We start from the raw sequence: 14484 nt of genomic DNA on the forward strand, positions 1-14484 counted from the left end.
TGTTGATTCAGGCTATTAACCATCTGCGCTTCTTCCTCTCTCTGCCCCTCTTCTCATCCCTCTTTTCTCTGCAGGAGTTTGGAGGACTAGTAGGATGCTGAGTATCTTTCCTCCTCATCACTGTTCTCCACCCAGTTCTCCATGACCTGAGAGCGCCACCACAGCGGGAGGAACAAAAAAAAACAGAAAGAGAGAGGAAGAGGAGGGCAGAAGGCCAGGGAAGGAAGGAAAGAACACACTTTTTATTTTGTTGTTGTTTGTTTTCCCTTTCCAAAATGGCGGCGACGGAGGCCAGCGCTGCGCCTGTGGTCCAGGAAGACGGGAAAACCCCGGAGAGCAAGCCGGCGGAGGCCGAGCAACAGGCTAAAGACGCCAACGCAAAGTCAGAGACTGTCAACAGTGAAGTTGTCGATAAAGATGGCACCGCTGTCAACAGCGAGGTTGTTGATAACAAAGAGACAGTGAATAACGACACAGCGGCGGTGACAGGAGCCGAGGAGGGAGAAGCAGCAGCGACTGGGGAGGCAGCTCCTCCTCAGAGTTTGGAAAATGCCTCCTCTACTGAGCCCAAGACCTCGTTCTTGGACTCCTTCCTCAACAAGAGCGGCCTGGGGAAGGTGATGGGAGGAAGGAAGAAGAAAGAGCAGAGCACAGCCACTGGAGGAGGAGAAGAGAATGCCACTGAAGGAGGGGAGAAAGAGGGAGAGAAAGGAGGTGAGGAGGGTGTAGCAGCTGAGGACGGAGCAGAGGGAGGTGCAGAGGGAAATGCAGCGATAGAAAAAGCTCCAGAAAATGGAGAAAAGGAGGAGGAGAAGAAAGCAGAGAAGGGCAAACCGGCCGAGGCTAAATCCACAGTTCGAGATTTAATTAGGAAGCCGGTGGCGAGGATCTTCTCCCATCGCAGCACCGAGAAGAAGGACGGCGCCGCAGCAGAACCCCAGAAACAAGTAAAGGTCCGATCCAAGTCCTTGGACCGGATGGAAGATCCTGAAGCACTTAACACCACTGCAGACTCCAACATAGAGGAGGGTGCAGCAGCAGGAGGAGCAGAGGGGGACGCAGAGGGGGGTGCAGAGGGAGGTGCAGAGGGAGGCGCAGAGGGAGAACAGAAAGCATCGTCGTCCTCGGCAGCCACCAAGCACATGAAACGCTGGCACTCCTTCAAGAAGCTCATGGCTCAGAAGGCTCACAAGAAGAGTGGAGGAGGAGGAGTAGAAGACCTTAAGGAGGATGGAGCTGAAGGAGGAGAAGGAGGCGGAGACTCCTCCACGCTGGACTCCAAAGAGTCGGGGCAGAAGAGATGGAAGCTGAAACGCTCCTGGACCTTCCAGGGCCTGAAGAGGGACCCATCCATGGTCGGCATCAGCGGTAAGGCCAAGGGTTCTGACAAAGACTCTGCTGACAACGCAAAGCCAGAGGAGGTGGCAGCGGCGGGAGGAGAGGAGGGAGGAGAGGAGGCTAAGGCAGAGGGAGGAGCAGAGGAGGTTGAGACGGAGGGAGGGCAGGAAAAGGCTGGGGGAGGGGAGGAGGAGAAGGCAGCAACGGTGGGAGGTGTGACTGTGACGCAACACGCCAACGAGATCTGGACCTCCTTCAAGAAGCGCGTCATCCCCAAGTCCAAACGTGCCAACACAGAGTGCGCCCCCAGTGGGGAGGAGGATGCAACTACAGCTGCAGCCACAGGTTAGATGACAGAAATTGTGACTTTGTACCAAAACACAGCATCTGGTTGGGGCCACGTGTCACATTTCTAAACATCTCAGATTTCTTTCAAAAACTGTTTGTAACCCAAAAAGGTTATATTATCCAATATTTCTCAAATAAATCCACAGATCAGAGTGTAGCAAAACTGACCCCCCTCCAGATTTATCTTGTGACCCTTTTAAAGAAGGCCAGACACAGAGTTTACCATGGACACCATTCAAACATTCAAAGTCTGAATGTACAAAAATAGAGAACCCTTGGCTCATTTTTTTAAACTGATTTTCAAGAGAGAATATATACATTTTGGTAGGAGATCGGTATAAACATATTCACTTTCAACCTGAATTCCTCTTTGTGACGAGCACAGCTCATCTTCCCGTAAAGAAATTTGTCTGGTGAGGAAAGTTGAGCCTTTAGCAGCTAAAGAGCCTGCAGAGTTGCTACATTGAGACCTAAAAGGAGCTAAAAGTAGAGTAAAAGTTGGACTTGTATTCATCAGTTGGTCACGATCTTCATCCATAACAATTTAATAAGCCAGTGACAGGTGTGGCTGTATGTGTCAGGTCAGTATATCTAGATTTATTTATTTCCCCCTAGTGGCCAACAATTAATTAAGGCAGCCTTAAATTTAGTTACTGGTATACTAATTATTATGCTTGGGAAAATCATAAACTCATCTATCAATTAATTTATTTTAATCCTTTGTGATCCTTTGATTACCTTTCAGAGGTAATCAATGAAAATCTCATTAGTCATAAGGAAGCTTTAACCCTGAACTCTTTTCTTCCCTGCAGGTGAGGATGGAGCAGCAGAGGAAGGCAAAGACGGCAAGTCAGCCAAGGCCAAGCGCACACATTTTGGCCGTGCAGTTTCTCTGAAGAACTTCATCCTGCGAAAGGGCAAGTCCACTAGTGTGGACATGGGTGAGGCTGCCAAGGAGGAGGAGGAGTTCGTGGAGGGAGGAGAGGGAGAAGAGGCAGTGGAGGAAGGAGCTGCTGATGGTGAAGTTGATACAGCAGCCAAGGAGACCAATGACAAAGATGCAGTGGAGGAGGAGAAGACACCGGCGGCGGAGACCAGAGGGGAGGCGGCAAAGGAGGTGGAGAAGACGCCAGTTGAAGCTCCCGTGACCAATGGGGAGAACGGCTGCTCCAACGGCACGGGGGAAGAGAATGCCGAACACAATCACCAGGAGGAGGAGAAGACGACGGGGGGCAGCCCTGTGAAGAAGAGCAAAGAGGCAGGAGGAGCAAAAGAGGAGAGCAACGCCAAGATCATCAATGCCACAGCCGTGAACAGCGGTGAGTTAGAGCACGCCGACCGGGACTCTGATGAGACACAAAACAGCACCAGCAGCAAAGAAGGAGATACTAACAACAGACAACAACAACAAGCGCCAGCACTAATAAACGGTAGCAGTAAACAAACTAAAACCAGCTGTCAAGAACCTGAGCTAGCACTAGCCGTTAGCAGGGAGGAGGAGGGGGAAGGGGAAGGAAGGGAGGCGGAGTCTCCACAAAACAGAGGTTGTCACTATGGTGCAGAGTCATATGACCAGGGAGAGAGGGAGGGGGAGGAGGAAGATGAGGAGGAGGAGGAGATGAGGAAGAGGGATCTTCGAGAGGCAGCGGTGGCCATTGTTCAGAACGTGGTGTCAGCCGCAGCTGACCAATTAGAGAGGGAGCTGTGCGTCGACAACGGTCTAAATGGGTGTTACGACGCCGACATTTGATACTAAAAACATGCACACATAACACAAACACACATTTATGCACAGGTTACTTAAATTGTGCCAAATGTATAATCACACATATTAGCACAGGCTATACACATTCAAACACACGTTTAACTTTTCAACATTTTGGGAAACACACATATATGCTTTTTTTCCCAAGAGTTAGGATGTCTGTGGTTAAATAGAAGAGCTGGAGTCAGGATGTGGTAAACCTAGCTTAGCACAGAGACTGGAAGCAGGGGGAATCAGCTACCTTTGGCTCTGTCCAAAGTAAAAGAAAAATACACCAACATATCTTAAGCTCACTAAAGCCCCTTAACAAATGTTAAAACCTTTCCCAGTGACGAGGAACTTTTTGAGGAACTCATTGCGTTTTAACCGCAGGTCTAGGGCCTATATTATATTGTATTGTATATTGTATGTTATGTTGTGGGGACACCCTCAAAACATCCTTTAAAAGGCCCTGGTTGGGGGGTAGTACTTTCTGAAAGTACAGGAATTTTCGAAGTGGGGTTTGCAGTGATGACTGTCGCTGATCGGTCAAACACACACAGCGTCTCTGCATCAACTCGTTTACTGCGTCATTCATAGAAACACGTAAGTGCTCTAGAATGGATTAAGGACCATTTTAGGAGGGGAGAGCATTTCTCTTTGTTTGATAACAGTGAAAGTAAAGTCAGGTTTTTCCAGAATCATAAAAAGAACAGAGAGAAAAAGAGAAATAGATGCTGTAAATGAGAGGGAAGTTTTTTTCTGATAGTTTCATGGCGGTTACGCTCTAAAGCACAAATAAATAACTATCAAACACTCACACAATGATTCTATGTAGAGACAGACATTACATTCAACATGCATCAGTAAATACTATGGAGTAGGCATACTGAACTTCAGGCTGCAGTGTGTTTAGCCTGGGGCGAGACGTTGTTTGTCTAATATTCGCAGGTCTTAAGTCCGCTATGGAAACTCAAACAACAATGGGCTGAGGCAACCTTTTAGTTCCTTGAAAAGTAGTAACAGGACTAAAATGAACAGGAACTTCTTGGTGGAAACGTGGCTTAGTGAGCTTTAGAGATGTTGGTAGGTGTGTTCTTTTTAACTTTGGAGCCGGGCTAGCTGTTTCCCCCTGCGTCTAGTCTTTGTGCTAAGCTAGGTGAACCACATCCTGACTCCAGCTCCATACTTAACATACACAGGATTAAAATTGAAGAAGCGTATTTCCCAACATGATGAACTATATATGTATTTTGTCCACACATAAGTAAAGCCACTGTATGTGCAGAACCACATAGGCATGTCAACTTTACCTGGGTGATTGCATGACACAATAATGTAGCAGTTCTTCCTGAGTTTTAATGAAATTGTAGTTGTTAAAAAAGTGTTTGTTCACCTGTAAATATCCCGTGTGTGTTCGATAGACGAGAGAACGAGAGTTGGAAAGAGAGAGAAGCATCCCTTTTACTTTAGTGACTGCTAATTTCATTATCATGTCAAGTTCAAGAACAGACAAACAATCTAAACTATTTAACTTATTACAAGGACTCAGATGGTGAGTGCAGATTCCCAGGGCAGCTATGGTTAGAGGCTGGCTGTTCATGAACTTTTGTACACATATATTTTACTGCTACTGCTACATGGCACACTCGGTCACAAGCTAACTACAGCCCCCACCAAACAGTCATTTTAGAGCAGTAACGTGTTTGATTCTCCACTTTTATTTGGTGCAGTCATGACCTGAAGAAATGAATTGGATTTGGCATTGATGTGAGGAAATACAAGGACAGAGATGCAATTTGACATCTTCTGACATTTTGAGCTTTTGGCCATTTTGTTTCTAAGCAGTTTTCCAGCACAGCTTCACTTCTCTTTGTACCGTTTTACTCGTTCCCACCTGGGACCCGAAGCTCGAAAGCTGCTGGACACTGAGTATGAGGAGGTGAAGTGCCTGTGATCCAGAAGGTGCTCTGTTCCTTCCTCCATTATTTATCAGTCCCAGCCTCCCTCTCCATTCAAGTGCAGTCTGAGGCTCTATGTCCAGCAACCCACCTCGCTTTGATCTCATGCAGCCCAGCAGATGTTTGTGGAGAGCACCGCAAAACCTGCTGCAGTGCGATTTACTAGAAGCCCTTTTGAAGTTCAAACTCTTTTGCTAAAATTGAACTCCATTTAACACCTAGCTTTGGCTCTGAACTATAATTGATCTGTGATATTGGGTGATTTGTGATACTGGGCTGTATAAATTCAGTTGAATAGCCTACTCTCACCAAATGGCGTATGTATGACGTTCCAATGGTAAGTCATTTTGCTTGCAATAAGAACGTCTTTCTTGCTTTTAGCGTGTCATTTTGAGTGTATGCATGTAGTCTGCACTGACTGCAATATCAATGCATCCGTGTAACTACACTCTCAAGAGGCCGCTTATGGTGGATGGCTCAAACAAACATAGGACCTTCAACCAGGAGACTGATATGAGATCAGTTTCAAGTTACATTATGTTTTCTTTGCTAATATTGTTTTGTTGCCTAAATACAACCACAACCTTTTCACTGTAACTACGTAGCATTAAGTGACGGGCTAAAAGCCTTTTCACAATGTTAACCTTGTAACATATAATGGACATGCGAAAAACCTAAAATCCTTTCTAATGACACGCGGAGAGATCAGTAAATGACGGGCTATTTATATGCCTTCCCATGAGATCGGGTTAGTTTCAGATATATTTTTTGTAATTGTGGTTTTATAGACCAAAACTGTAACTGACGCTTTCCCATGTGGGGTGCTAGCTTTGGGAACGGCTTCCCATTTACAATTTCCAAGCGTCATCGGGCTACTCAAAATGGTTGCATGATTGTAGAGTTAGTCTTTGAGGGCTAAAATACTGTGTGATCACAATTTAGCACTATTTGTCCATTCAATTTGGGTTATATTTTCTTAAACAACGGACTTTGGCTGATGAAAAGCAGCCATTTTTGTTCGATTTTTCAGGCACATTTGTATTATTAACCAAAATGATATTTATAATAGAGTTTTTAAATCAATTAAGTTAAAAGTTTGTCATCTCAAACTACTTTCTTTACATATGCATATTTACATATGCAATTATTCTCCCACAGTATGTCAGAAACAAGCTTATTGGCCATGCACCATCCATTTTGGATGGAAATGATTTAACAATAACAAATGATGACATAGATTTTTGTATATTTTATTTTCCTATCTACGTAATCAAAGTCCTCCAGCCAATGCTGAAAGTCCTTACAGAAACAGTTGACTGTGGACTGTTGCTAACCCATTTCAGTTACTATAAGATATTTGAATTGGACAGGAAAAGTTTTCTTTCTTTCTTTTCGTCTTCCATGCTAACGCTGAATGAGCCCAGGCTGCAATGACACCAAAAGGATAATTGTCTCAGGAAATGTTTTGCAAGATAAACTGGCTATCTGCCGACAATTTTACTACAAATGTTCAAATTGAGTGTGTGATAAACAGCTGAATCGCCAGGAAAGATTTTGACATTGCACATTTTTGCAAACCATGGGATACATCAGTGTTGAAGTCAAGACCAGTTAAACCGAGACCAAGTAATGACCAGGACCAGAGTGTTTCGAGACCTAGACAGGACCAGATCAGTGCGACTTGTCGATGAACATGCACAATCCTCAAATTGATCTGAAAGATCCACATTCCAATAAAAACACCCAAAATCCTCTTCATTGACCTCTATTGTGTTTATGCATATAAGTGTAACATGAGAAATGTCTTGATAAAATAATCAAAAGACATTGCAGAGGTGAATTTTAGGTGTGGAAATGTGCCGTAGTTTTCTATGAGCAATCACAGTAATGATGTTAAAAAATGAATCAGACAACATACGTTAATCCCATTGTTTGCAGAAACGTGCAATATAAAATTATTTCTGTCGACTGAGTTGGTGATTATGTTTATGTTTTAGTAAAAATGATGCTCAGCATCCATGCCTTTCGTGCAATCACAAAATTAACAAAAAATGGAAGCTGCACAACTCCTTATTCTTTTTTCGTATGAGTAGGCTAATACATTTGTTTTGCCTTTTCAATGGACATTCTGAGAAAGACAGAAACAACTTATCATTGATTAAAAAAAAGTAAATGCAGTTTATAAACATGAAAACCATTTGTGTGACCTACAATAAGGGTTAAAACCACCAAAAGCAGACCGTCGACCTTTGTGTTTCGGCCTCCCTCCTCAATCTTCCAGCTGATAGGCAGCTGGCTGCTAGCTCTAACTAGCTGTAGCTTAGGTAGTTAGCTCTCTGTTTGCTGTGGAAGCGAAAAGCTGGTTTAGCAGACATCAATAGAGTTCAGTCCATCAACGGATTAGTGGGCAAAATCAAAGTGTCGCGGAGCCTCTTCAACAAGCCAGATTAACTAGCCTTCTATCTCTGGGGGGAAGCAAACAGAAAGACAAACAGAAAGACATAAATATAGACAGATCAGACGATGGTCAGGTTATTTGATTTCAGGGAAAATCTCCTTATGGTCAAGAGTCTGTGAGGGAAATGAGAGATGGACAGACTGTACGTCTTCCTGTTGGTTGTCAGATATGATGATGATCCTCCATTATATTTTGACAACACTTTTCACATGAAATGTTTGTTGTTGTTGTTTGCTTTGGGTACGTCCTTAACAAAAAATAACTTAAACTAACCCAACACTAGACCAACATCTGTACTAAACCACTAAACGCACATACAACATATAACCCTTTTTATGACTGTTTATTATTATTATCCTTTTTTTTCAAGACCTATTTTTTAATACATTTTTCAATCTCTTCTGTTATCATTTACCAGACCAAAAGGCGGGAAACGTGTGAGGCCACACAAAGAGGATTAGAACTGCCCGGGATTCGCTGAGCAAGGAGCTCTGAGCCCCCCCACCCCCACCCCCACCCCTCCTCCTTCCTTCCCCTCCTCCTCCTCTCTCCCTTCATCCCTCCTCCTTCCTCCCAAATAAACAGAGTAATCACGTGTTAACAGAACACCATGGTGAGAAAGAGAGAGAGAGAGAGAGATTGAGAGAATGAGAAAGATGCAATTCATGTAGATGACAAGTGAAAATAATAATTACTCAGAAAGCAATAATTCAAGCCCTTCTTTTTATCCCTCCATCCATCCATTCATTCATCCCCTCCGTCCGATACATGCAAACATACATACATACAAACATGTACATCCAGTGTTTTTATTCTTTTCTTTGCTTGTCTGTGAGATTTTATATTGTCTACGAGAGAAAAGAAAAAAGCTGAAATGTAAAAAAAGAAAATCGAGACATTCCCCCCCCACCTATTTCCCCCACTGCCCTATTTTCCAACACTTCAAGCTACTTAACTCTGCTCTCTGTCTCTACTCCTGATTGGTGGATTTAAAGAAAAAAAAAGAAAAAAGAAGACTGTTAGTTTTGTATTGACGGCCATTTTGGTTTGTAGTCCCCAGTCAAACCCCTCTCCGCCCCCCTCTCCCCATCTGCCCCAGTAGATATCTGACAGTACAGCAGGATCATGTTGCTACAGTATATAAACTGCCCTGAGGACTGCCACTTCCCAACCAACACTGCAATGTCTTCAGCTCTGTGTGTTCAATGTTTTTAGACTGTTAAATTGTGTACATGAATTTAAAAAAAGAAAGAAAAAAAAAAAACACCATCAAATATTAAAGTCAAAATGTTTTTTTTCCTGTTTGGTTTGAATTCTCTTTATTCTTTCTTGTTTTATTTTTTAAAAACACATCTTTTCACTGTTACCGCAGTCTGGCGATATGCTGTAATTAAAAAAGATAATAATAATGATGATGTTTTGTTGGTCAAAGTTTTCACATGTCCGCTAGCAAATTGTCAAGAAAAAAATAGTACAATAAAGACTAAAATCTAACAACTAAACTGCAAGTCATTGTGGGCTTTTCTATTTTTATCTAGATAATTGAAGTGTTGTGTGCATACGGGCGGGTTGGAGGGACAGGGCAGAGCGGGGGATGTTCATTAATCTGTGTATCGATAATCCCATCCTTTTACGTAATAGGCGGAATAATACAAGAGTTTTTTGTATTAAAGTAGATCTGCGTGTATTATCTGGCAGCAGGCTGCTAGTGTTTCTTGTAGACAGGCGTGGGCGTCCATATGCCAGCACACCACCACTTACACTGTGTTTATATTTCTCACATTCAGATAAAACCGTAAAAGGACGCTGTGACCCTTAGCCTTTTAACTACACATGTTTTAGTACGTTAATTACCATTGAAATGTAAGTTAATTTAGTTGATAATAAAGAACATGCAGCTTATGTTAAACAATGTCACAGTCAAGCTACAACCATCCATCCATTCCATCCATTTTCCTCCGCTTATCCGGGGTCGGGTCACGGTGGCAGCAGGCCAAGCAGGCTGACCCAGACTTCCCTCTCGCCCGCAACATTTTCCAGCTCATACTGGGGGATCCCGAAGCGTTCCCAGGCCAGCTGGGAGATATAATCCCTCCAGCGTGTTCTGGGTCTTCCCCGGGGTCTCCTCCCAGTTGGACGTGCCCGGAAAACCTCCAGTGGGAGGCGTCCAGGAGGCATCCTAATCAGATGCCCGAACCACCTCAGCTGACTCCTTTCGATGCGAAGGAGTAGCGGCTCGACTCCAAGTTCCCTCCTGATGTCCGAGCTCCTTACCCTATCTCTAAGGCTGAGCCCGGCCACCCTACGGAGGAAACTCATTTCGGCCGCTTGTACCCGCGACCTTGTCCTTTCGGTCACGACCCAGAGTTCGTGACCATAGGTGAGGGTAGGAACGTAGACCGACCAGTAAATTGAGAGCTTTGCCTTCCGGCTCAGCTCTCTCTTCACCAAGACGGTCCGGTGCAGCGCCTGCTTTACTGCTGCAGCCGCACCGATCCGCCTGTCGATCTCCCGCTCCATCTTACCCTCACTCGTGAACAAGACCCCGAGATACTTAAACTCCTTCACTTGAGGTAGGCACTCCGTCCCCACCTGGAGGGAGCAATCCACCGGTTTCCGGCAGAGCACCATGGCCTCGGATTTGGAGGTGCTAACTCTCATCCCCGCCGCTTCACACTCAGCTGCAAACCGCCCCAATGAATGCTGGAGGTCACGATCCGAGGAGGCCAACAGGACCACATCGTCTGCATATAGCAGAGAGGTGATCCCGAGACCCCCGAACCTGACGTTCTCCACCGCCCGGCTGCGCCTAGAAATCCTGTCCATGAAAGTCACGAACAGGACCGGTGACAAAGGGCAGCCCTGGCGGAGGCCAACACCCACCGGGAACGTGTCTGACTTATTGCCGAGAATGCGGACACAGCTCCTACTGCAGTCGTACAGAGACCGGATCGCCCGTCGAAAGCCTTCTCCAAGTCCACAAAACACATGTAGACTGGTTGGGCAAACTCCCAGAACCCCTCCAGTAGTCTTGCGAGGGTGAAGAGCTGGTCCACTGTTCTACGGCCGGGACGGAATCCGCACTGCTCCTCTTGAATCCGAGGTTCGACAAACGGTCGGAGCCTCCTTTCCAGCACCCTGGCATAAGCTTTCCCCGGGAGGCTGAGTAGTGTGATACCCCGATAATTCGAGCACACTCTCCGGTCCCCCTTTTTGAAAATGGGAACCACCACCCCGGTCTGCCAGTCCATGGGCACTGATCCCGACCCCCATGCGACACTGAAGAGGCGTGTCAGCCAAGACAGCCCAACAGTGTCCAGCGCCTTCAGCATCTCAGGGCGGATCTCATCCACCCCCGGCGCCTTGCCACCAAGGAGCTTTTTGACTACCTTAGCAACCTCTGCCAGGGATATGGGTGAGCCCCCCAGGTCTTCAGGCGCTACCTCCTCTGAAGAGGACATGTTGGTCGGGTTTAGGAGTTCCTCAAAGTGTTCCGGGTCAACAGTTCCCCCCCCCTGCTGAGAACAGCCTGGGGTAGGCCCTGCTTTCCCTTCCTGAGCCGTCGGATGGTTTGCCAGAACCTCCTTGAGGCCAACCGAAAGTCCTTCTCCATGGCCTCCCCGAACTCCTCCCATGCCCGAGTTTTAGCACCCGCGACCACCGCAGCTGCAGTCCTTCTGGCTTGCCGGTACCTCTCAGCTGCTTCAGGAGACCCCTGGGCCAAACAGGCCCTGAAGGCCTCCTTCTTCAGCTTGACGGCTTCCCTCACCTCCGGTGTCCACCACCGGGTTCTCGGGTTGCCGCCACGACAGGCACCGATGACCTTCCGGCCACAGCTCCTAGCGGCCGCGTCCACAATAGAGGCTTTGAACATGGTCCATTCGGATTCCATGTTCCCAGCCTCCCTTGGGATGTGTGAGAAGTTCTTCCGGAGGTGGGAGTTAAAGACCTCCCGGACAGGGTCCTCCGCCAGACGTTCCCAGTTCACCCTCACTATACGTTTGGGCTTGCCGGGTCTTTCCAACCGGTTCCCCTGCCATCTGATCCAACTCACCACCAGGTGGTGATCAGTTGACAGCTCTGCTCCTCTCTTCACCCGAGTGTCCAAGACATACGGCCGCAGATCAGATGATACGATTACAAAGTCGATCATTGATCTCCGGCCTAAGGTGTTCTGGTACCAGGTACACTTATGAACCACCTTATGTTTAAACATGGTGTTCGTTATGGCCAAACCGTGGCTAGCACAGAAGTCCAATAACGAGACACCACTCGGGTTCAGATCGGGCAAGCCGTTCCTCCCAATCACCCCCCGCCAGGTTTCTCCGTCATTGCCCACGTGAGCGTTGAAGTCCCCCAGGAGAACTATGGAGTCGGCAGGCGGCGCCCTTTCCAGGACCCCTCCCACCGACTCCAAGAAGGCCGGATACTCTGAACTGCTGTTTGGTGCATAAGCACAAACCACAGTCAGAGCCTTGCTCCCCGTAACCCGTAGGCGCATGGAGGCGACCCTCTCGTTCTCTGGGGAGAACTCCAACACAGCGGCGCTCAGCCGGGGGCTCGTGAGTATCCCCACTCCCGCCCGGCGCCTCTCACCTTCCTTGGGCAACTCCGGAAAAGGACAAAGTCCAACCCCTCTCCAGGAGCTTGGTTCCAGAGCCAGTGCTGTGTGTGGAGGTGAGTCCAACTATATCTAGCTGGTATCGCTCCACCTCCTGCACCAGCTCTGGCTCTTTCCCCGCTAGCGAGGTGACGTTCCACGTCCCTAGAGCTAGTCTATGCTGCCGGCGATCGGCTTGCCCAGGCCTCCGGCCTGACCTGCCGCCCGGTCTGCATTGCACCCGACCCCGATTCTTGTCTCTGCGGGTGGTGGGTCCACAGGGTGGCTGCTCCATGTTGTTTCTTCGGGCGAAGGCCCGGCCACCAGACACTCGCCGACGAGCTCCCCTCCTGGGTCTGGCTCCGGGAGGGTGCCCCGGTTTCCCTGGTCCGGACGAGGTGGCTGAAGTCCGTGGGCTGCTTATCATCAGGGTTGTTTTGAACCGCTCTTAGTCTGGGCTCTCCCCTGAGACCTGTTTGCCTTGGGAGACCCTACCAGGGGCTACTGCCCCGGACAACATAGCTCCCAGGATCACTGAGCCACTCAAACTCCTCCACCACGGTAAGGTGGCGATTCGCGGAGGAGCTACAACCATGTTCTCTGTAAAAAGTGTTATTTAAGAGTAGGCCATTGATTTATCCAAAAGGTCACCAGAAAAATCTGAGGGGTTACTAGATGGTTAGCAAGATAGAATTATATTTAGGATTTGAAAAGTGTCGAAGAACCAGTTTGTTGCAGAATCTGCCCTTTCATGAACCGCTTCATTTCCAACCCAGTCTCACAGCAATTGTGAAATGGTCACAAAATTGAAACCTAGTGTTTGTAGACATGGATTCAAATTTTCCATTTGTTTCTTGTCGCTCAGCACAAAAATAAAGCCAATGGCAAGTCAATTAGATTCCTTTTTCAGGGTGGAAACACAGATTAAACGCATCTACATGTGCAACGATCAGAGGAAATGATGTATTATGTGTTATGTTATGTTATTATGTTATGGGAGGGGTCTAACATAGGACTTTCAACCATGAGACCCGTGATTGAGACTCTGTGTTGACTCAAAAAGTGGGACTCATCTACCTTGGACAATATTGTTTCACAAAATCACAATCATTCTATGACCTGACTGACAGGTGGCTGCTATTTGCAATCAGCATACTGCCACTCCCCCATTTCTCTACATTAGGAAATAAGTTGGCCGAAGAGGTTTATCATGGAGAAAGCGGTGAAGCGGTTATAAAAGAAGCATACCCCTTCTGAAGAAATGCAGACAATAGTGTCAGAGTTGGAAGGCAGAAGCGTCATACTTTTCTGAAGTATTTCCACGGGAGTGACAATGACATAATAAGAGGCTTGGGCTGCAATGCGGGGAATGTTGTATCTCCTGAGGTAAGGACAGTGGCTCAGGTAAAAAAATAAAAAATTGAAATGGTTTGAGTTTTTGTGACAAAAGAAAAAATAAGGAAAGAGGTGGAGGAGGAGGACAGGGAACGTCTGATCTGTCAGCTCGAGATCAGAGACTGGATGCAGTTATTGGACAAACATCCATGAGTGGGATATGTCCAAGAAGTCCAGCAAGGATTTTCATTAATTGTATTAGAACTGTCAAATAGTTTTAACCTTCATTTAAAGCATATTCCATTTCAATGCTGCACAGCTTGTTTTTGTTGCATGTGTTATTTGTATTTTACTATTTGTAGAATCATATTTCAATGGTGGCTGCGTTGCTTCTGACTCGTGTGATCCAAACATTTCCAAAGAATAACTCCAGAGGGTTGATAGGTTCAAAAGTCAACTTTGACTGAAAGAAGATACATTTAATAATTACCATCAAAACACATTTTTATCTTAACTTTTATCTTAAATTACTTAATATGCTGCTTCAATCCATATGTGTTGGCGGCAGTGGCATGCATTTTATACCTGGGCCGTCTATGCTGTCCTACTTGAACCATCACCTAATAATCTCATTATGATGCGCAAGCCACGGTTATTTGTTTCTGGGGGTGTAACAATACACGTATTCGTATTAAACCGT

The 14484-nt window shown here is 46.4% G+C and overlaps 1 protein-coding gene across 1 annotated transcript; it reads left to right on the top strand.

The window, feature by feature from the left end:
* Nucleotides 1-275: 275 nt before the first annotated feature.
* Nucleotides 276-2689, top strand: LOC306701111 (uncharacterized protein; the record flags this gene model as incomplete). The annotated part of the gene is made up of 2 exons (XM_079166358.1): nt 276-1647; nt 2499-2689. Coding segments are annotated over 2 exons (1563 nt in total), but the record flags the coding sequence as incomplete, so codon positions are not given.
* Nucleotides 2690-14484: the final 11795 nt, after the last annotated feature.

Source organism: Pholis gunnellus (genome assembly GCF_910591455.1).
Source record: "Pholis gunnellus genome assembly, chromosome: 9".
NCBI lineage: Eukaryota > Metazoa > Chordata > Actinopteri > Perciformes > Pholidae > Pholis > Pholis gunnellus.